This window comes from Muntiacus reevesi, chromosome 12 (assembly GCF_963930625.1).
Source record: "Muntiacus reevesi chromosome 12, mMunRee1.1, whole genome shotgun sequence".
Lineage (NCBI taxonomy): Eukaryota > Metazoa > Chordata > Mammalia > Artiodactyla > Cervidae > Muntiacus > Muntiacus reevesi.
This window is the reverse complement of record NC_089260.1, coordinates 50,652,723-50,674,449: the sequence shown is the minus strand read 5'-3', so window position 1 is coordinate 50,674,449 and position 21,727 is coordinate 50,652,723. Positions and strand designations below refer to the sequence as shown.

Below are 21,727 nucleotides of genomic sequence, written 5' to 3'. Positions count from 1 at the left end.
CAGTAGGTGGAAATTTTGTTCCCCTTCTTTACCCAAGGTACTTTGTCCTAATTGATACTCCACTTAGCAATTAAGAATTTACCTTATATTTGGCAAAACATTTAAAAATATTTCCAGTTATAACCAAAGCTCTGCTAATACAGAATGTGTTTACCGTATCTTACTTTTAAACTTTGAATAATTTCCCAGAACTTTGTTTTCTCTAGAACCCAAACTGAAACACTAGCCTGATAATGAGACTGCTTAGGTTTTTCTTTCACAGAGCTAAGGAAAAAGCTTCTCTTTCAGCTATAACTACCGAAAGAATTAGGAATTAGCATTGTTTGGTCAACTGGAGAGAGTAGGCCATTTATGTATTGTGCTCACTGTGGATAGCTCTGGACTTAGGTATGGACAGCTGTGCATCTCTGCTGACTAGCCTGAGCTGTCTAACAAAACACTTGTGGTTAATGGAGCACATTTTAAAGTAATTTAAACTTAGTATTTTGACACAATCACTAATTTAGGGGTGAAGTAAAACTCATGATTCAAAAATAATTATATTTAATAAAAATCTCCACACCAAAAGTGTTTGGACCTGGTCCAGCCCCAGAAGTGAAAGAAATGGCAAAAATTTGTTACACACTGAATCTAATGGTACAGGTTTTTTGTTTTTTTAATAGGAATAAGTATAAATTTATAATCTATTAAAACCAGGTTTGACAAACTGATCCAGGGACCAAAACCTGTTTCCTTTGAGGAAACCCTTGAGCTGGCAGCTTTTTAAAGGGTTATAAAAATGAATATGTGACTGCAACCAGAGGCTGTATTTGGCTTGTGAAGCTTAAAATATTTGCTCTCTGGCTCTTCAGTTTGCTAATACCTGAATCATGTGACATGTATAGACAAATTAGAAACTTGATATGTAACTGTTGTGCAGAATTTAGCATTTGTGAGGGTAAAGAAAGCATATTCAATATAATTTATGAGTATGATTTTGCAAACACTTATCATGAAGAATGAGCTACAAAGCTTTTCACTTTGTTTTTCCACTCCCATATCCAGGTAAGGATGTACTGAGTCCAGCTTTCAGGCTAACATTCTAAATTAAAACTTTGAAAGTGATTACCTGCATATTCTTTTATCTCTCTTATTCCCTTGTGTGGAATATATTCCACTTCCCTGTTCAGTGTGTCTTCTTAACTGTAGGTTTTCCTTTAGAATGAATATCTTATGTCAGTATTTTTTACAATGTAGACTTTTAGTAAATGTTTGGTTAGAATAAATAATAAAGTAATAAAGGGAATTATTTTAATAGCTTCAAAAAATTTAAAAATTAAAATCTTGATTATTTATATTGGCTAAACTTAGGCTTTCTCAAGTGACTTCAGTATGAAGTACTGTGAATACTTTCAACAAGTAATTTACTGATTGAATTATAAACACAGATGTGAGTGTATCCGTGGCTAATGAAGTTTGTTCATTATCTTTCAAGAATTTTATTTTTTTATCAAACCACTGTTGGTGATTTTTCAGCATTCTTCAGGCTTCATTTTCTTCATGCTAATATTATGAGAATTTTTTGAATATATTTTCAGATATGGTTAATAATTATCTAAAAACTAAATTAGTAGATAGTTGACACACATATTTCCAGTTTCGAATACAGTGGAATTTACTTAATATCAAATATATTTAAAGCCTTTTTTTTTCTTTAAATATTGCTAAATCACAGGGTTTTTTTTTTTGTTTTTTTTTTTGTTCTTTTTGTTTTTGTTTTTAAGTTCATGTTTAACTGGAAATACTTAGTAAATCTATGTCTTTTAAATGCAACCTTTATTTGATTTTCTTGTTATTTTCATTTAATTGTATCAGAATTATTTCAAAAGACAATATTAAATTAGCTTTCTTATAGATAGTGTAAAGTTTTAACAGTTGTGAGGTATATATCACAGATACCTTAATAGTAAAGCATTTTCACTTTTAGTAATAGGCCTTTTAAAAAATAAAATGAAGTCCAGGTAGTATCTATGATGTGATTGTCACACATTCGTGTTGATATTCTTTCTTGAGTGGGAAAGCAGCGACAGGAATAATCCCAAGAGAGTAACAGCCCTTCCCGCCCCCACCCCCCAAAAAAATGCACTTTGTTCCATCATCTTCTCCACTTTGCTCCAGGAAACTTAGAGTGTAAAGTGAATAATTTTCAAAATGGTATTGACTCTTGGGAAGGAATGCAAATTGTCTCGACTGGATATTAGCTTAATTTTTTCATCTTGATGAATTTTACAAAATTTAAAGCTCTGTTCAAGGGTTTAAAAGTCACACCCAAAATATAGAGTGAAAATCTATTACAGATTGTCCCTTGGGGGAATTTGTTTCAGGACCCCACTGATAACAAAATTCACAGATACTAAAGTCCCTAATGGCATCTGTACCATATAACCTATGCACAACCTCCTCTATACTTCACATCACCTCCACATTACTGATAATACCAAATAAAATGTAAATGCCATCTAAACATGCTGCCCATGTGCCAAATTCAGGTTTTGCTTTTTGAAACTTATTGAAAAACTTTTTTTTCCTGAGTGTTTTTGTGCCATGGTTGGTTAAATCCGTGGATGCAAAACCTGTGGACTGGAGGGCTGACTGTATTAGACAGATTTGGGGCACAAGAAACCTATCTTCAAAAGAAATCCATAGACTTTTATTTTTTACATTGGCTAGTTAAGAAATTTGAGTTTTTTCTTTAATTTTGACGTCAAGCTTTGAATTTTGACGTCACTAAATGAATGATTAGTTCATTTCATTCAAAATAAAGACCAATTTAGTTACAGTAACTGGAAAAAATGGTAGGAACTTAACTATTTCTAAGTTAAAATTCTGATCAGGAAGTTGGTAAATTTACTGTGTAAAATTTATTTTTTAAAATTATTTATTATTTTTGGGGGCTGCATTGCATGGCATGTGGGGTCTTAGTTCCCCGATCAGGGGTTGAACCTGTGCCCCCTGCGTTGGGAGTGCGGAGTCTTAGCCACTTGACCACCACCGTATTATGTAAAATTTAAAACATAGAGAATAAAAAAAGCGTTATTTTAAGCGTTATTTAAGTGTTATAATAAGAAAAATGTTACCAACCATTAAGAAACTATTAGAGTTTCATTTTGTTTTTCAGAATGAGCAAGGCAAAACTAAATATGGATTTGTATAATATTAAGTCTTTTTTATTTCTCTGTTTTTTATAAAAATACAAAATTGCTGAACTGAATTCATCATAGATACACTGTAATTCCTCTATCATTTGGCATCATTTCTGTGTTCATTTAATCCTTACTCATAAATTTTTTGATACATCAGTTGCTTAAAATAAAGCTAAGAATCAAGTGTTTCTGCAAAGTTTATAAATCAAGTTTTTGTAGAAATTAGAGTGTTTTTAAATAGTGCCCAGAGGATCTGGGTCTTATACAAAAATAATCCCCATCTTAACCTCCCATCCCCCCCCCCCCAAAACCCTGTAATTTTATTATAAATATATTAAAGTAGTCATCAGTAAACTTTTCTTTTGATAAAATCAGATTTAAACTTTTAATTTTTTTAAAATCTGAAACAGGTACATCTGTTTCCCATTTATTTAAAACAATTTGGTTTTAGGGATGTTCCCCTCCCCCCACATCTCACGTCACTCCTGACTGTGATCTCTTGTTTTCCAGAATAACAGCTATCCACCAATGTCAGATCCATACATGCCTAGTTACTATGCTCCATCCATTGGATTTCCATATTCGCTTGGGGAAGCAGCATGGTCCACAGCTGGAGACCAGCCTATGCCATATTTGACAACCTATGGACAGATGAGTAATGGAGAGCATCATTATATACCGGACGGTGTGTTTAGTCAGCCTGGGGCATTAGGAAATACCCCTCCATTTCTTGGTCAACATGGATTTAACTTTTTTCCTGGTAATGCTGATTTCTCTACATGGGGGACAAGTGGATCTCAGGGACAATCAACACAAAGTTCTGCTTATAGCAGCAGTTACGGTTATCCACCTAGTTCTCTTGGGAGAGCTATTACTGATGGACAGGCTGGATTTGGCAGTGATACTTTGAGCAAGGTGCCTGGCATTAGCAGTATCGAGCAAGGCATGACCGGACTGAAAATTGGTGGTGACCTGACCGCTGCAGTGACGAAAACTGTAGGAACAGCATTGAGCAGCAGTGGTATGACCAGCATCGCAGCCAATAGCGTGCCCCCGGTTAGCAGTGCGGCTCCGAAACCCACCTCCTGGGCAGCCATTGCCAGAAAGCCCGCCAAACCTCAACCGAAACTTAAACCCAAGGGCAATGTGGGCATCGGGGGTTCCGCTGTGCCGCCACCCCCTATAAAACACAACATGAATATTGGAACTTGGGATGAAAAGGGGTCAGTGGTAAAGGCTCCACCGACCCAACCAGTTCTGCCTCCTCAGACTATAATCCAGCAGCCTCAGCCATTAATTCAGCCACCACCCCTGGTGCAGAGCCAACTGCCTCAACCGCAGCCTCAGCCGCCACAGGCGCAGCAGCCGCAAGGACCTCAGCCACAGGCCCAGCCTCACCAAGTGCAGCCCCCGCAGCCGCAGCTGCAGAACCGCTGGGTGGCGCCCCGGAACAGGGGGGCCGGCTTCAACCAGAGCAATGGAGCGGGCAGTGAAAACTTTGGTCTAGGTGTCGTTCCTGTCAGCGCTTCCCCGTCGAGTGTGGAAGTGCATCCTGTGCTGGAAAAGCTAAAGGCCATAAACAACTACAATCCCAAAGACTTTGACTGGAACCTGAAGAACGGACGTGTGTTTATAATTAAGAGCTATTCTGAGGACGACATACACCGTTCCATTAAGTACTCTATCTGGTGTAGTACTGAGCATGGGAATAAGCGTTTGGATGCGGCTTACCGTTCCCTGAATGGGAAGGGCCCACTCTATTTGCTCTTCAGTGTGAATGGCAGTGGACACTTCTGTGGAGTGGCTGAGATGAAGTCTGTTGTGGACTATAATGCGTATGCTGGTGTCTGGTCTCAGGATAAGTGGAAGGGCAAATTTGAAGTTAAATGGATCTTTGTCAAAGATGTCCCCAATAACCAATTACGGCATATTCGCTTAGAAAATAATGACAACAAACCAGTTACCAATTCAAGGGACACTCAAGAGGTACCCCTAGAAAAAGCTAAGCAAGTGCTTAAAATAATTGCTACTTTCAAGCATACCACCTCAATCTTTGATGACTTTGCACATTATGAAAAGCGTCAAGAAGAGGAGGAAGCCATGCGTAGGGTAAGAGTACAGTAATTTTTGTGTGTAGGGTCTTTTCTTTGGGGTGGTGTGTATGGATGGATAGTCTTTAATGCCTTGTGGTGTTACATTCAGAGTTTAAGGAAACTGACCACTTAGCTTATGGAATAGAACTCTACAAACATCCTTGAAGGCCTGGGATGCCTTCCCGAGGGCAACCCTTACTCTGAATTTGCCTCCTGCCTATTCTTCATACTCTTCAGATGATAAAGGTCTTTGAGTCCTGTTCATCAAAGCTCTGAGTTCTGCATTCGTTATTAAGAACTGGCTGAGGATTCTAGTCACTGATCTTTTAACTTTAATTTTATGGGAATATGTATTTGGAGTTGAGACAAACAGCTTTTAAGTAAATGTTTGAGTGTTACTGATTTTGTCTTTATGATAAATAGATACTTTCCCTTAAGATTCCTGAGGCATATTTATAATTTGTGCACTTAATAGCATTTGTGACAGAACGTATTGAATAGTGAGGATCCGACTTCAGCGAGACAGCTTAGAACTGAGATGAAGTGGACTTGGATGTACACTGCAGAATTCGGTTTCTGATTCTGTTATTTGCCCTCTGAGACTTTAAGGGAGACTGACCCTGAAGTTAAACACTGTTTACACTTGCCTCAGGTTGGCCACGGTTTGATCACAGAGCAGGACGGGCTGAGGAATGTTTTCTGTTCCAAACTACAAAAGTAAATTGCAGAGTTCTGTTTTTAGGAGAAGAAGAGAATGGATGGAGTAGACAACTGGCAGATTTTTCCATTCATAATACATTTAAATTTCAAGTAAAGCAGAGCTCATTAGAAGCTTCTTCAGTAAATTAAGTTGGTTGCAGTGGAAAGCTTCTATGTAGAAATGAAGTTAAAGCAGGAACTTCAACTTGTTCTGTATGTAAAACATCAGTGGTTTGTTTCTGTGTGAACCTAAGTATCTTGTGGCTTCTTAGTCTGGATGGAAGAGGAAACTGTTTCAAATAACCGTCCTCACTGCTCAATAATGTTGGAAATAATGATCCTAAGACTTTAGTTTCCAAAACTTAGGCCACACAAATATCAGTTAAGGTGCTTCCTGATACGCAGCTGCTTGAATCCCACTCTAGGAGAATCTGATATGATTGATTAGAGGCCTAGTGTGCAAGCATCTCGGGTGATTCTGGTGCTAGTGATCACTGTGGTGAATTTTGAGTACAATTCAGCACAATACCAGTGACCAAAAAGCACTACTCAGCCTTAGCAATGAAATGCTGGCTATCTTTGAGTTTTCTTCAGGTTAAATGTGGGAAGTGAGGGAAAAAGAAGATCCAGAGTAGCTTTTTTGAGCTCAGCAGTTGAGTCAGTGGCCTCACTGTAAGCTCCTTTACAGCGAGTGAATCAGAAGTGACTGCACTTTTCTTTCTCCCACCACTAAGGTTAGGTCACCCTTGTACATATTCTCACATTTCTTCTCTACCCAATCTGAAAATTTATCCTAGTTTTATTTTTTTGTTATGTAATTGTCTCAGAAATTATTTGTTTTATAATCATATATACAACAAAGATTTAAACTGTATATTTTTAAACCTAAAATTTTCACATTTAAATTGTTTCATGGCTTACTGCCAGTCTTTTTATAACATGTCTAAACCCACCTTTGACATTTTAATTTTGAATCTTATTATCATCATCAATTTTTTTTTGGGGGGGGGAGAGTAATTTGGTAATTATTAAGTGCTTCTAGATCCAAAAAATGCCTTTCTTTGGCCATGATATGTGAACAACAGTTTTAGCTGGATATAGAAATCTTGGGTCACAGTCTTTTCATTCAGGCTTTGTTTTATAGTTTTCTATTTATAGTATATTATTTATAGTTTTATATTATGGAGAAGTCTGAGACCAGCCTAAATTTTCTTTCTTTGGAAATAGCTGTTTCTCAATGTGTGCACAAAATTTATTCTTGCAGTGTGAACATGTATGTGGAATGTGTGCAATGTGGGTCTCTCATAATTTTACTTATTCCTTCATTTATAGGCCAAGTTTTTTTTATTCTCCCTAGTAATGGCAAAAAATAATACTGAATATTGGGTCCTTCGGTGCCATTGTTTCCTATCTTTATTATTGTTCTTTGCATTTGGAGAATTTCTCAGAATTTAACTTCCATGTCATGGATTTGACTGTTTGTTGACTCTGTAATTTGTAAGGCTTTCTGTACCTCACAGACAGCAGTAGTTTGCTTACATTATCACATCCATGTCTCCTTTTATACCTGTTGTTTTCTTACCTGAATCACTTATTTCAGAGCCCATCTTGATTTTATTGAGCACAAAGATGACTGTTAAAAGCTTATTTCTGCTTCCTGTAATTATCATTTTTAGAAACTTCTTCCTTTTCCATAACTTGTTTACCTTTCTCTTTTTAAAAATTAAAGTACAGTAAAGTTAAAAAATACCTTTTGCTGCCTCTTTCTAGTCAAGTGCTCCCTTCCCCCTTCTAGTAAGTAATTCTCTGATCTTTTTCTCTGTCTTCATAAGGCATTTTCCATAATTTCACATAAATGAAATTACAGTATGTGAACTTTAATACTGGAGTCTTTTACTCAGCACTATCTTTGGAATTTATGTTTTGCCAGTCAGTTCTTTGTTCCTTTTAATTACTACCATTCCATTATATGGATTTACCACAGTTCATTAACCAATCATTCTTTGAAGGACATCTGGTTGCTTTCAGATTTGGAGAATGTAAAGCTTCTATAAATGTTTGTGTTGTATATATCCTGAACAAAATTTAAAAAATCTTACCCTGAAAGTCACTTTTTTGGGGTGTACAGTTCTATGAATTATTAACACATTTGTAGACTTGTGTAACTACCACAACCAGCTTATAGTATTCCCCCCTGATTATCTTTTTCTGCCCTCTTCATCTTTTATCTTTCCCCTGTGTCTGTCTGAACTCGTAGTTTTGTTAGTGTCTTTGTGTGTGTGTGAAAAAAATACTTTAAGACTCTGGCTTTTTAAATTTTTCCTCTTATTATAAACCATACAGAGATCATCTGGATCAGGTATTTGCCCTGAAATAGGTTTGTTTTGTGTGGTGCGTTAGTGCTTGTGTTAGTTGCATATTGTCTTTCCATTGCAGATATGGAAATGAGAGAGCCATGATGTATTGGGTTGGCCAAAACATTTGTTTGGGTTTTTCCAGAAGATGTGATGGAAAAACCTGAAAAAACTTTTTGGCCAACCCAATATGTTGATGTTGCCAGTTAAGTGATTCATCAGTGAGGAGTAAGACATGCTAGTAGGTAAAATTTGACTTTGCTTAGACTTTGAAACCACCAAGTCAGGAAATAATTTCCCCCGCTGATTAACTGTTTGGCGTTTGGGATGTCATGTGTCCTTGCCATTTTCTTCCTGGTACTGTTACTCATTTGTGTATTTCCTCTTAGATATGCTTGTGTTTGCACTCTAGCTTTCCAGCAAAGATTGCTTTCAAATACTCTGGGCATCCTAGTGTTAAAGGATGTGTTCCTTGTCTGTTACAGTCCGTTTTGGCTCCATCAAAAAGGACAAATCAGTGGTGTTTGCTAGGATTTCCTTTACTAGTTATGTCTTTTTTCTTTTTTAAATAAAAGGAGCAGCAAGCCATTATCCTAGTATTCACTTTTACTATGACACCTTCCGTCTTGTATTCAGCTGAAATTCCTCAAACCTTCTGATACCCTGTGGAAGTCACAGTTCCCTAGGTGACCTTGGGTAGCGTAGGGTTTCTTAAATGACACACGAAATGGAACTACTTGTAAGAGAAAAATTTGCCTGGATTAAAATCTGTTCATCAAAAGAAAGTTAAGTAAGGACTTAAAGTAAGTAATACTTTAAAGGAAGTAAAAAGACATGCTAGGAACTGGTAGGAATTTAACATAACTGACCAAAGACAGTTATATATAAAGAACTTCTGTGAATTAGTTTAAGAAAAAAATAGTCCCATACAGAAATGGGCAAAAGATAAGGATAGTCCTTTTATGAGAGAGGAAACAAGTATGACTAGTAAGTATAAAAATTCAGAAAATGAATTAAGAGTTAATTCAAGACTATAGTGAGAAAATATTTTATATCTACTCTTTTGGCAAAATTAAGAAATTTGATAATAGCAAGTATTGGAGTGTATACCAACAAAATGTCTTACGTGTTTGCAGATGGGAGCATTAAATTGATATAGCAGGTAGTTTGGGGCGGGTGGTTTTGCATTTTCTTAACAAACCTGAACATTTCAGTACCTTACAATTCAGCAGTTCTCCTCCAGGGTATGTACCTAAGAAAAACTTCCCACATACCCCAGAATACATACAAGAATGTTCTGAGGAGTGTAGTTGATAGTAGTAAATAGCAGGAAACAACCTAAATGTCATCAGCAGGAAAAATGCTTGCATAATACGGGTTTTTTGAAAGTACATTTCATACATCATGGCTCTTTACCTCAGAAATATATTGTGTATATTTTCTAAGAATAAGGTTATTCTCTTAGTAACCATGATATTCTTTCAGTTGGTCCACAATGTCTTTTTAAGTGTTTCGGGGTTTTTTAGCTCTTTTTTCTTTTTTTGGTAGTATAGGGTCTAGATTAAGATTGGAACAACCCAAGCAATTTTGAATAATAAGAACTATTTAAAAACATTTATGCTAACATAACTTCAAATCTTCGCCTTCTCCAAGTTTGAGAAACTTTTTTCCTGTACTTTCTTTCTTTTTTTTTTTCAGGCAGAGAAAGATTTATTATAAGAAAGAAAGTGACTGGCTTTAGAGAGAAACCAGAGCTCACCCTTTACAGCCAACCCTCCTTAGTTTATCTTTAGCCCGAAGCTGGGGTCTTGTGATCACGGGTCTCACGGGCAGGTTTTCCTGTACTTTCTAATAGGACTTTTGTAATTTAAAATTTTACATTTAGTTTTGTGGTTACTGTAATTTCCTTTCTTTTCTTACTGTTTATGTTTTTCTTTAAGTTGTTGAGCCGACTTGCGGTAACAGAGAAGAAGTGTAAAGAGCTATAATATCATCTTGTCATTGCTAGATTTTTTTTTTTTTTTTACTAATTTTTTTCTTCCCCTTCTGGTTATTTTGGCAGTTGAGGAATTCCCCACCTTTCTTTGCCAGCACAGCACCCTATGGAGGAGCTTATCACACATATCCTGTTGGGTTATATAAAACTTGGAAAGTTCTAGTTATATAAAACTTGGAAAGCCAGATTTTCTCTTTTATAGTGAAAGGGTAGTTGTGAAGCTTAAAGCTAAAGGGAAAATGTATGCCAGTGTCACTGTAGTATTTGTATAGTTCTTCATTCTTAGATTTGAATGCACAATTTTGATATATTTGATTAAAATCAAGCTAAAGGAAAAAAAAAAAAAAACAGGCAAGACGGATCCTCTAAAACAAATAGGTAATTCAGAGAGCACAAAGTAATTTATACAACAAAAGTTGATTTGTTAAGATTCATGTGTAAAAAGAAGAAAACCAGAAAATGTTCTTGGAAATGAAAAACACTATCAAAAAGAATTTTTTTTAATCTTTTTAAGCAAGTGGGTTAAAAAGTGTTAATGTTTTAGTTCTGAAATTTTAAATTAAAGAAATTTGCAAATGTGGAGCAATAGTGATGAAAAATACAAGGAGTGGAAGACATGGTGGAAAGGAGATCCACTGCCTCTAAAGGAAAAAACAGTCAGAGGGCAGAACGATTAAAGAGAACTTTTCAGAGCCAAGAGATGCATGTTTTCAGAATGAATGGGCTCACTGAGAAGCTAGCAGGATTATTTAAAATTTTAAAAGAAAAAAATGTAAAGAGACAAGCTTTCTGAGCAAAAGACAGATTATATGTCTACTACCTGTAAGCTACAAAGGAAGGAGAGTCAGACTGCTATCAGAATTCTCTCATCTACAACTCTGGACACATATACAAAGTCTGATTTTGTTGTGTAGGGGAATGGGGCATAGAATCAGGCTCTTGAAGATGAGTGTTAAATTATATCAGTGAGGGACGAATGCAAAATAAAATTTTCAGGTGTATAAGAGCTTAGCTACATATCCTTGAAAAACTTGAAGAGGTATTTCAGTAGAATGAAAAAGGAATTCAAGAAGGATGACAGCTGCTAGCTGGTTACATTAGAACAAATATCCCTCTGTACGTTTCGAGTCAGACAGTCCTCATTGCACAGAGTGAATCTCAGGGCTGTAAGCATCTGCCTGCTCTGTCTGTTAAATGGCATCGTGATCTTTGAAGCCTAACAAAGACATGAGCCCTTGGTTGGGATGCCCTGAGCACTCTTGGTTGGAGTTGCTGTATGATTCTAGGATTCTTTGCTGAATCCTTAGCACCTAATGCTTGGCCTGTAGTAGGCAAAGTCAAGGATGGTCACTGGAACTAAAATAGGGTGAGGTCTGTTGTGGAGAAGAAGAGAATATAGCATTCACTGTGATAGCTTGCTCATCATATACAATGGGAGGGTTTCCTTCATAGCCCAGTCTGTAAAGAATCTGCCTGCAGTGCAGGAGACCTGGGTTCAATTCCTGGGTTGGGAAGATCCCCTGGAGAAAAATATGGCAACCCACTCCAATATTCTTGCCTAGAGAATCCCATGGACAGAGGAGCCTGGCAGGCTACAGTCCATGGGGTCACAAGAGTAGGACACGACTTAGCAACTAAACCACCACCACCACCATACAGTGGGAATCAATAGTGTCTGAACTGGCAAATCAAGAAATGTATATATTAGTATGCCACTTAAAGCTTCAGTGGTAGCTTGTCAGAGGAAGTTAAAATAGAAAGGACTTGAGAAGGGTGGGGGAGCTTTGCTTTCTTTAACTTGCAATTGTATGTGTTACTTCTAATGATAAAGCCAGTGTGATTGCAAAATAAAGAAAACAAAAAACTGCTAGTGTCTGGAGTATATTTGCCCAGTATAAATTCTAGACTATATAGCCATCTTAGCTATTTAGGTAATGTTTTACTGAAATTTTACCTTGTTATAATGACTGCATCATTTAATTTCTATATTCTTTCATTCTTGTAAGTCCTTATTGATCAGTAAACAGACTGAGGTGAGATTTTTAGTTTAATAGCTTTTTAAATTCTATATAAGAATAATTAGTGTTTTTTGAGTACCTATATCATTGGGGTGCACTTCTAGAATATGATACTCTTTCCTTAGAAAGAGATGAAGCCCTGCAGCTTAAATTAAAACAAGCAAGACATAATTGTAATAAAGTTCCTATTAAATAGTTTTGATTTCCAGAACAGTCTGTATATTTTAGTCATTTATGCTATTTTATATTGTTGAGTATTTCCAAAGAGTAAGTTTTAGTCCCTGATAGAAATTTTTTCACAATTGGAGCAATTTTGATTCTGAGATGAGATGATGTTAGGTCTGTCTCAGAGTAATCAAGTTTGTGTTGATACAGAAGAAATTACTTGAGCAGTAATACCTTTGTCAACAGTAAACATTTTCCTGACAGTTCTATACTTCTCTTTCTCAAGTGGAACGTTTAGTTTAATGCTTTCTCATTGTCAGATTATAGTTGTTAACTGTTGTATGGTTGAAGTTGTCTGTCAGTGAGTTCATTATGGTGAACAGAAGCAAACAGTGTATAAAATCCCACTTTTCATTTGATCCTCACTGTAAAAGAAGATTTCTCTGGAAGATAGGTTTTGGCCCAGGATGTATCATACTTGTTAGAATAAACTTACGTATTTAAGTGAGTAATTCTATGATAAAATCTTAAGTGGTCTGATCCTCACGTAAAAGAAGATTTCTCTGGAAGATAGGTTTTAGCCCAGGATGTATCACACTTGATAGAATAAACTTACATTACATATTTAACTGAGTAATTCTGTGTTAAGACATTGAATGGTCTTCTGAATAGTCAAGATGATTCCATTTTTATTGTGGTAGTACTCTATTCTGAGCTTGGTAAATAACTCATATCTATTATGGTGTGAACAGTCAACCTTAAATTGAATGGTATTTCAACTGTTTCTTTTTCTTCAGCAGCAAATGCATGATTACAGTCAACCCTCCATGTCCACAGATAAGAACCTGTCGATATGGAACCCATGGATACAGAGGGCCAGCTTCTGTGAGGGCCTTGAGCGACCTTGGATTTTGATATCCACGGGGGTACTGGAACCACCTCCCTGAAGCACATAAAGTAAAAGACCTAGGATGTAAAAAAGCTACACGTGAACAGTTTCACTTACAAATGACAGTCTGGATTATAATAAGTTTATTATTTTCATTTTATCATAAAGAGTCCAAAACCTCACTCCAAAATAGGGTTGCGTATTGATTCCTCTGCTTGTTTTTAAGAACTTGTTACTGGGTCCCAGATAAGTTCCCCTACACCCCTCCCCCCACCAGAACGCTAGCATGTATCTTGTGCTAGTCATCCTTTATCACCATATATTTAGATCCTATGTGTTCTTTTCTTAACTGTTCCCTTGTTTGTTCAACAGATAAATATTAAAGGTTTACCAGTAAGCCACTTAAGGTAAATAGCCCTTGCTCTGTAGAACTAAGTTTTGGGGAAAGACAAATATAATTGTAGTAAAATTTTGTTGTTTTCATTGTTGAAAACTTCATGACTCTTACAGAATTTTTTTGCTAAGTATTTTATATTTTTTTCTGCTCTTATAATTTGTATTTTCAGTCTTCCCAGTTGTTTGCTACAAGCTTATAGAGGTGTCCTATATTGTGTGACCTTGCTAAATTCACATATTAATTCTAGTAGTTCTAATAGAACATCTTTAGGATTTCCTGCCTAACAGTCATATCATCTGCCAGTAGAGACCATTTTATTTCTTTTTGATTTTTAGCTTTTTTCTTTTTTTTTTTAATGCTTTTTTCTTAAAGTTTATTACTTATATACTATGACTTAAACCTAAAGATAATAGGAAGTAAGTCATTTACCTGTTATGTTTAGGTGATGACTCCTCTGAGGACACTGAAGAAAATTTTTGTTTTCAGCTCTCTCCTGCCCTTAAGGGTAGGGGAGTTCTTAGCTCATCTGTTAGGCTGTGTCAGAAAGACATGGGCTGGTGAGTAAACTTCCCCCCAGAGTTCATCTCCACAGGCTGAATTCTAGGTGTTGGTCTTGAGATCTCCAGTGCCTTTGCTGATATCTGGGTGGGGAAGACGCCATCAGATATCTGCATCTGCTTGGTTGAAACCTAGCCCTCTATTCATGGAGAAGAGCTGGAGGAGGGATTTTTCTGCAGACTTTTATTTTTTTTGAATTGTTAGTCCTTGTTAAAAGTAAACATTGAGTTCTGTGAATCACTTTGGAAAGTTTGTATCCTAATGATGTCTGAAGTGCTGTCTGCTGAACCAGCTCTAGAGGCTTCATCCTTTTCCAGGTCTCCTGGGCCTTGGCTTCTTTGTGTAATTCAGGTTTCCGGTCTCCCTGTGTTGCTTCGTATAACACACTGCGACGTGTAGTTATGACCTCAGCTGTGTCATATGTGCCTGGTTTTAAAATAACACTAAAAGTTATATCACTGATACATAGCTCATTATTTCTTGTCTCATGTTTTTAGTGGTCTATGACTAATAGCATATCCAGAGATTTCTCATATTCAAATGTTTATTTAATACTGATGATATCAAGCACTCTTCTAGATCTTGTCATATAAATGTAGGGTACTTAAGGTTTTTTGCCTAAAGCAGAGGTGTTGATGACCTTGTAGACTTCAGGAGGAATTGAATTTTGTTGAAGGATGTTGTACCATGCTGAGGACTTACTCGCCGTGGACCTTTCCTCCTTTCTCTAGACTCATGTATCTGATTGCCTATGTAATATCTTCACTTAGTTTCATAAGCATCTTAAATACAATATGGCTTCTGTTTCTTTGCCTGCCCCTGACCCGCCCCTACTTTGTAGAGGGCCATTGTCCTTCCAGAATAATTTGATATTTCTCTTTCACACTCCATAGCTAACCAGTCTGTTGGTCAGTCTTGTTGGCTCTGTTTTCAGAATATAGACTGAATCCAGGCACTTCTCCCTAGCCCTGCACCCTTCATTGTTATCGTTGCCATGCTGGAGGAGCACTGTGCTGTCCTTCCTGCCTTCCTGCTCCTCTGTGCTCCTCCCTACCCTGTTACCATCAGAGCAGCCCAGAGAGATCCTTTCAGGACAAGTGAGACTGGATTCAGTTTTCTCATGCTTCTCTGAAGTTAGTATCAAAGTATTACTAACTCAAAATGCATCAAGCAATATTCTGTCTTTTCATTATCTCTAATTCTGGGATAATTAATCAGATGTATTTATGAAACTGTGAATCTGGTAGTTTTTAGTTTGCTGTAGATTTTTAATTGTCGGTTAAAGTTCTTTAGTTTTTATAAGTCTCTTCAGGTTTTCTTTTTACTGTTGAATTTGTTTTGGTACATTGTATTTAATAAATTATACTTTTAGCAAGTTGTTGGTATTGTCTCAAACTTTTTTGGCACATTGGCATTTGCAGCCCTATGGACTGTAGTCTTCCAGGGTCCTCTGTCCATGAGATTCTTCAGGCAGGAATACTGGAGTGGGTAGCATGCCCTACTCCAGGGGATCTTTCTTGCCCAGGAATCGAGCCGCAGTCTCCCATATCGCAGGCAGATACTGCACTGTCTGAGCCACCAGGGAAGCCGCGTATTGGTGTTAATAGTATTTTAAATTTTTTTTAGCTATATCAGTCTTCATATTATTTATGCTTTCTTTTTTTAAAATGAGTCTTTCTAGAGATTTTTCTATTGTTAGCTGCTTTTACCCCCCTCCCCCAGCACCAGTTTTTATTTTTGTTTTCTTGTGCTTTGTTTTTTGTTTTCTATTATTTTCTCCTGGGTCTTATTTCAGTTATTCTACTTTGAGGGACTTAACTGCTGCTCGTTTCCTAACATACTGAGTGGATGATGAGCTCATTTTTCAGCTGAAAGATATATATATCTTCAAATCAACACTTGTAAATTTCTAAGTGCTATTTGGGGGCTTAGATTTAGTATATTGCACTGGTGTAAAAACTTTGGAATTTTTGTTATGGTTTTTTGGGAGACTTTTAGAAGTGTTTTAGAATTTCCAATGTGGAAAGATTTCGTTGTTGTTACCTGTTTGCTGTTCAAACTGATGTCAGAAAATGTGATCTCTATGATACCGATTCCTTGGTATTTAGGTTCGTTTTCTGGTCTAACATGTAGTTCCTTTTTGTAATTGTTCATTGTGTACCCTGCTGTAATTATTTGGCTCAGTTTACTGTATATTCAGTCTTTATTTTCACCAATTTATCTTCTTTATCAATTACTGAGAGAAATGTGTTTAATTCTCCTACTATAATTAAGAACCTGTCAGATTTTCTTTGTAATTCTGACAACTTTTTAATGTATGTAAAGTTGTATTTTTAGCTTAATACTGTTGTAACTCTTTATAAAATATGTTTTTCACTCAATACATGTTTATCTCTAACAATGGTTTTTGCCTTTAGAATCCACTATATATACACACATATATATCCACTATATAACTATATATATCAAGTATATACAGTTGATTGATTCAGTCTTCATCTGGATTGTTTTTCACTATTTTTAACTTTTCTTTCTCCTTATGTTTAAGGTTAATTTCTTGTAAATCATTTTTTTAATAGGAATTTGAGCTCTTGTGTTTCTGTTGATGAACCTACATGTTTTGATTGCTTGATGTAAATGTGTATTTCTGCCACTTTATATTTTGTGCTTTCTCATTAATCATTTCATGGGGAAGAATGAACAGTGAGCCATTATTTACCTCCTGTGTTTTATAATCCAGCTAATTTTAGCAGGCTTCACCATTTCTCATACAAATCTGTTTCCTTCAGCTGAGAAATAAACTTACTTTATATTTAGGCTGATTTTTTTTTAAAAAAGCTTTAGGTACCTTGTAAAATTAGACTATAACTTCCTGGTTCCAAATTATTATTTTTTTCTAATTTTTGGGGGTCTCTTTTTCCTTTATGTTGTTGGATTTTTGTTTTTGTTTATCCTTTTGAAAATTAGCTCACTTTGTGTCTGTTTTCATTTTTTGTTTTATTCTTTAATTTCAGAATATCCACCTGATACTTATGGGTGCATAAAATAGTTTATTTGTAGTTATTTGTATAGTAGGACATTTATTTGTTAAACTTTCTGTATTAAATACTGTGATTCAAGTTGTTGAAATATACACAAATGGAGAAGGAAGGGCTTTAGTAACAAAGAACTTTAGATTGTCTTTAAAATTTTAAATAGTTTCCTGGTGTCACAGAGGATGGGACATTAATTTGACCATTTTCAAAGTATGCACATATTTATCATGGAACCTGTATTAGTCATGAAAAAGGAGTAGTGTAACTAAAAATAGAGTCTTGGGATGTATTAGACACAAGTGGCTTTCAAACTGTGAGCCTTGGACTGGAAGCATTAGATCACTTGTGAACTTGTTAGAATTGCAGGCTCAAAGATAAGTATTGCAGGTGGATATTTGATTAATAACCATCATGAAAACATCACTCAGTTCAACCTTTGTTCAAGGGATTTCTGCTTCCTTAAAAGGAATTATTAGTAATGTAATAAGTATTAATATTTATTCATGTGAAGAATTACGCTGAATGTGAGAGTATGATATGGAGAAATTAACACTGAATGCTTAATTTAATGCAACTTTAATGCACCTCTTTTTCTTTCCTCCCAACCGTACCTCAGCCAGTAGTTCTCAGCTTGCTTCACAGGACTTATAGTCTGTTTGATACTTAACCATCAGGAACTCATGGAAGGGGCTAGAAAGACATTTATTGTAGTAGTCTCACTTAAACAAAATTCTGTGGGAAAATAGGGCTGTGGAAGGGACCTATAATCTCTTGAACTGGGTCTTTGTGTTTGGAATTGTTCATTTTAAAATGGCTTGTGGTACTCCCACTGAGGTGTGTGTAGGTAATAGTGAATTGTTTTTACCTAACTACTTGTATTAGTATTTGAAGAACTTCTCATGGACATGGTTTACTTTCTATGTGCATTTAATTTAAATCGCTAAATAATGATGATGATTCCTTAAAGGTCTTTGTGTTTTTCTTTCAGGAGAGAAATAGAAACAAACAATAACCCTATGAAGATGTCCTGTTAGAATTACAACACTAATGATGTAGACTCTGGAAATGCCTAATAAGTCAAAGAAGACGTTATTAAAGCTTTTTTCTGCTTAAGGTGACATCTTTGAACTCTAACAACACAGAATTGACTCTTCTTGTAATGGTTTTCATCAGCGCGTCTGCCCTTATACTCTCACCAAACACACTTGAGAACTGTAACTCCGTCAAGCACTTTCTGTCCTGAAGCTTTTACCAGTATCTGCTGTCTTTTGTAATTATGCATCCTAGCTAAGGCACAGAAGACTGAATGAATGCAAGGATTCATTAACTCTTTGAATTTGTTAAATACTAACAGTTAACCATTAGAAGTGGTTCAATGATGTAAGAGTCACACTGCTTCAACTTTTTCTTTGTTGTAGTTTTTAAATTGTCAATTTTTAGCTATTTGACAGATTAAAAGCAAAAGAATCACGCCATACTTAGTCCTGGAGTTCAAGTCTAAATGTTTATGTGAAAATTATTGTAGTAAACTTTTAATATGGCAAAGCAACCTTAAGCTCTATTTTAGCCAAATGAAACATAATCTGAGATTATATTAGAACATTTCCCTTGTCTTCAAACTGTTTGGTGTAACAGAATATTGATATGCAGCTTGGTGGATCTCACCAGTTAATGCACATTCTTCTCCCCTCCTTCCCCCAATAATATGTATACTGAAAAATGTGCATTTGTCTGAGGAATTATTTTGTTTGCTACCACTTAATGAATCTCAAAATTTTGAGTAATGTACCTCAGTCTAATCAGACTTTTTATGACCTTTATAACTACATTTAAAACCCTTAATTCCTATTTCTGGGTGTTTGCGAGCCTGATTGCTATCATGAAGTAAAAATTTATTACTCTAGGTATTCACTAGCTAAATAAACATAGTTCTTGTTTAGCAAGCATATATTGTTCCTCAACTCCTTTCTCCGGCTTTTGCGGTGTCCTGGCATCCTTAAAATATTTGAAAATATGGCCTTGATCCATGGATTAAATCAGTATCTAAGTGAATGTGTTGATGTTTTATTGATCAGATCTATATAAATGGGAATACAGCATATATCTGGGTATTCTTATAGTTATCTTTTTAACATCTTATTTTTTTCATTAATGACATATCAACGTTAATTTTGTATCTTGAAACAAATTGATTTTGTATAATTAAACGTGTCAAGCATCTGTATTACCTGATTTGATGGCATATGGTTATGAAATAATGTACTGCCCCTTATATTACGGTTCCAAAAGGAGAAAGCTATGTAGAAAGATACATTAAGGATGGAAATAGCAATATAGTAGATTTGAATACCTTGATGTTTTGCATTACTCCACTTATGTTTACATCATGTTTAGAAATGTTTTCATTACTATGGTCTTTGGTCACTTCAACTCAAAAATTTAATGACAGATATTTCTTTGATGCTTTCATTTATATGATTTTTTTTTTGTACAATATTTTCTTAAAATGTACAAATACTGTATTCAGGTGAAAAAAATACAGTATTTGTAGATAAATTGTAGTGACTTCACAGTGCTTTGGTAGTCCCAGCATAGTTACCAGTGTTTACTGAAGGGAACATCAAAATATTAACAGTGTATTACAAAAATCAAGACTTTCTTAAAGGAAAATTGCACCTATTTTACCTTTTTCAGAGTAAGCCATGAAATCTTGTAAGATATCTCTTAACTATTTATAATGAAAATTGGCGTTTGGGTGTAGTCCCCGCAGCAGCGTTCCACCTCCCTTGGATTATACAGGTAGGACGGGTCAGAGAGGACCATTGTCACTCTGAAGGTCCTGTGGGAGAAAACTGTGAGGAGTGACCTTGTAGAAAGGCTCTGAGTCCTCTGAGCTTCTCTTTTTCTTGGTGCTTTATTAGCAACTCTGAATATTTTTTATAAAACTAGTTGTTACATTATTCGCAGATCGAAACTTGTTTAATTTATAGTAGGTTTCTGTGTAAGAAATGTCACAGAACTCTCAGCAGGCAGGCTGATTGCAATAGCAGACTCAGAAGTGTCACCTGTAATTCTACTAGTGGTGAGGAGTTCCTCCCAGTGCCTTTAACCTGGATTTCTAATATTAAGTGAAATGGGTGCAGCATTCCTTTGGGAAAAACGAAAACAAAACTTTTCAATCGGTGAATTTTTTTTTCCCCCCCTCATTTAAATTTTCTTCAGAGTACCTGTTTTCTCTCCCTTCTTGGTCTGTCAATGTACAGCAGAATATTTTTCCTCTTAAGTGAAAGGATCGCAGGTTGTCTCGTTAGCACAAGGAATGGGAGGTTTCCTAACTCCTGGGACCCAGAAGGGTGAGAAACTGGGCTCTTCAACAGGAGACTGACCTGATGTTTTGAGCAATCACAGATTGAGACATTATTGACCCAGTAAACTCCTTGCCTAATGTTTTTCAAAGATCTGGTTTGAGTGTTTCTTAATTAAAGTTATCTTATATGGGTGTTTTATTTTGAAAGGTATTATATAGTTTGTATATTTAACAGTAAGGGGGAAAATGTAACCAAAATTAGTATTCTTTCTCTATACGTATTGGTACTTGAAGATTCCTTTCAGAAGAAACCCCAGCCTTTTCCTGAGTTCAATCCTCGTTTTAACTTAAGTGATCTTTTTAATTCTGAAGCTGTGTTCTTTTTGAATACCATGCATGGGGGTTAAAGCTGATGTTAAAACAGTTTGCAATAAAAAAAGAAAAAGAATCAGCTTAAGTCATTTAATCATTTCAAGTGCATTCTGCATCCTATAAACATAAGTTTGAGAAATTTAAGAGAATTGTGTTTCATTAAGTTTTGCATATCTTTTGTTATGCCATGTAAATTCCCTTCTTTTTCATATGATTAAAGAAAGGTTATGATAAAATGATTAGTTCATTTACATTCACTTGTAGCAATTACATGAGAATTTGAATTTTGTCGTGTTTGGGTTTGTTCATTCCTGTGAATGATGGTACAGTTAGGTGAGATTTTCTGTTATGGTACCCAAACTCACCATTTGGTCCTCTTTAATCTTTGAGGGTTTCAATAAAATTTGTTCACTCATATCTGTGTTCTTTCCATTTTATCTTTATAAATATGGATTGCCTTCCAGAAAAATGTTAACATTTTTGCCAACTGTGTTATGAATTTCCTGATTGACATATCTCTCAAGTACAAAGAGATTATATCAGATTTAGTTGGCCATTTGAAATTAAGTAGGGGAATTAAAGAGAGGAGGAAGGTTAACAGTTTATCCTAATCTTTATCCACTCCAGTGAGCTTACTGAATTACATACTGTTAATACTAAAC

The 21,727-nt window shown here is 35.7% G+C and overlaps 1 protein-coding gene across 6 annotated transcripts in view; it reads left to right on the top strand.

Moving 5' to 3' along the window:
- The window catches only part of YTHDF3 (YTH N6-methyladenosine RNA binding protein F3), a 33,278-nt gene extending 11,798 nt beyond the window's left edge, over window positions 1–21,480 (top strand). For 3 of the 6 annotated variants that reach the window (XM_065903570.1, XM_065903568.1, XM_065903569.1), the window contains 3 exons: window positions 3,693–5,291; window positions 13,305–13,803; window positions 18,375–21,480. In XM_065903570.1, the coding sequence (XP_065759642.1) occupies window positions 3,693–5,291; window positions 13,305–13,454 (1,749 nt within the window). In that variant the 3' untranslated portion in view covers window positions 13,455–13,803; window positions 18,375–21,480. The remainder of the gene's footprint in view (window positions 1–3,692; window positions 5,292–13,304; window positions 13,804–18,374) is intronic. The other 3 variants (XM_065903566.1, XM_065903567.1, XM_065903571.1) reach the window with 3 other exon arrangements.
- Window positions 21,481–21,727: the final 247 nt, after the last annotated feature.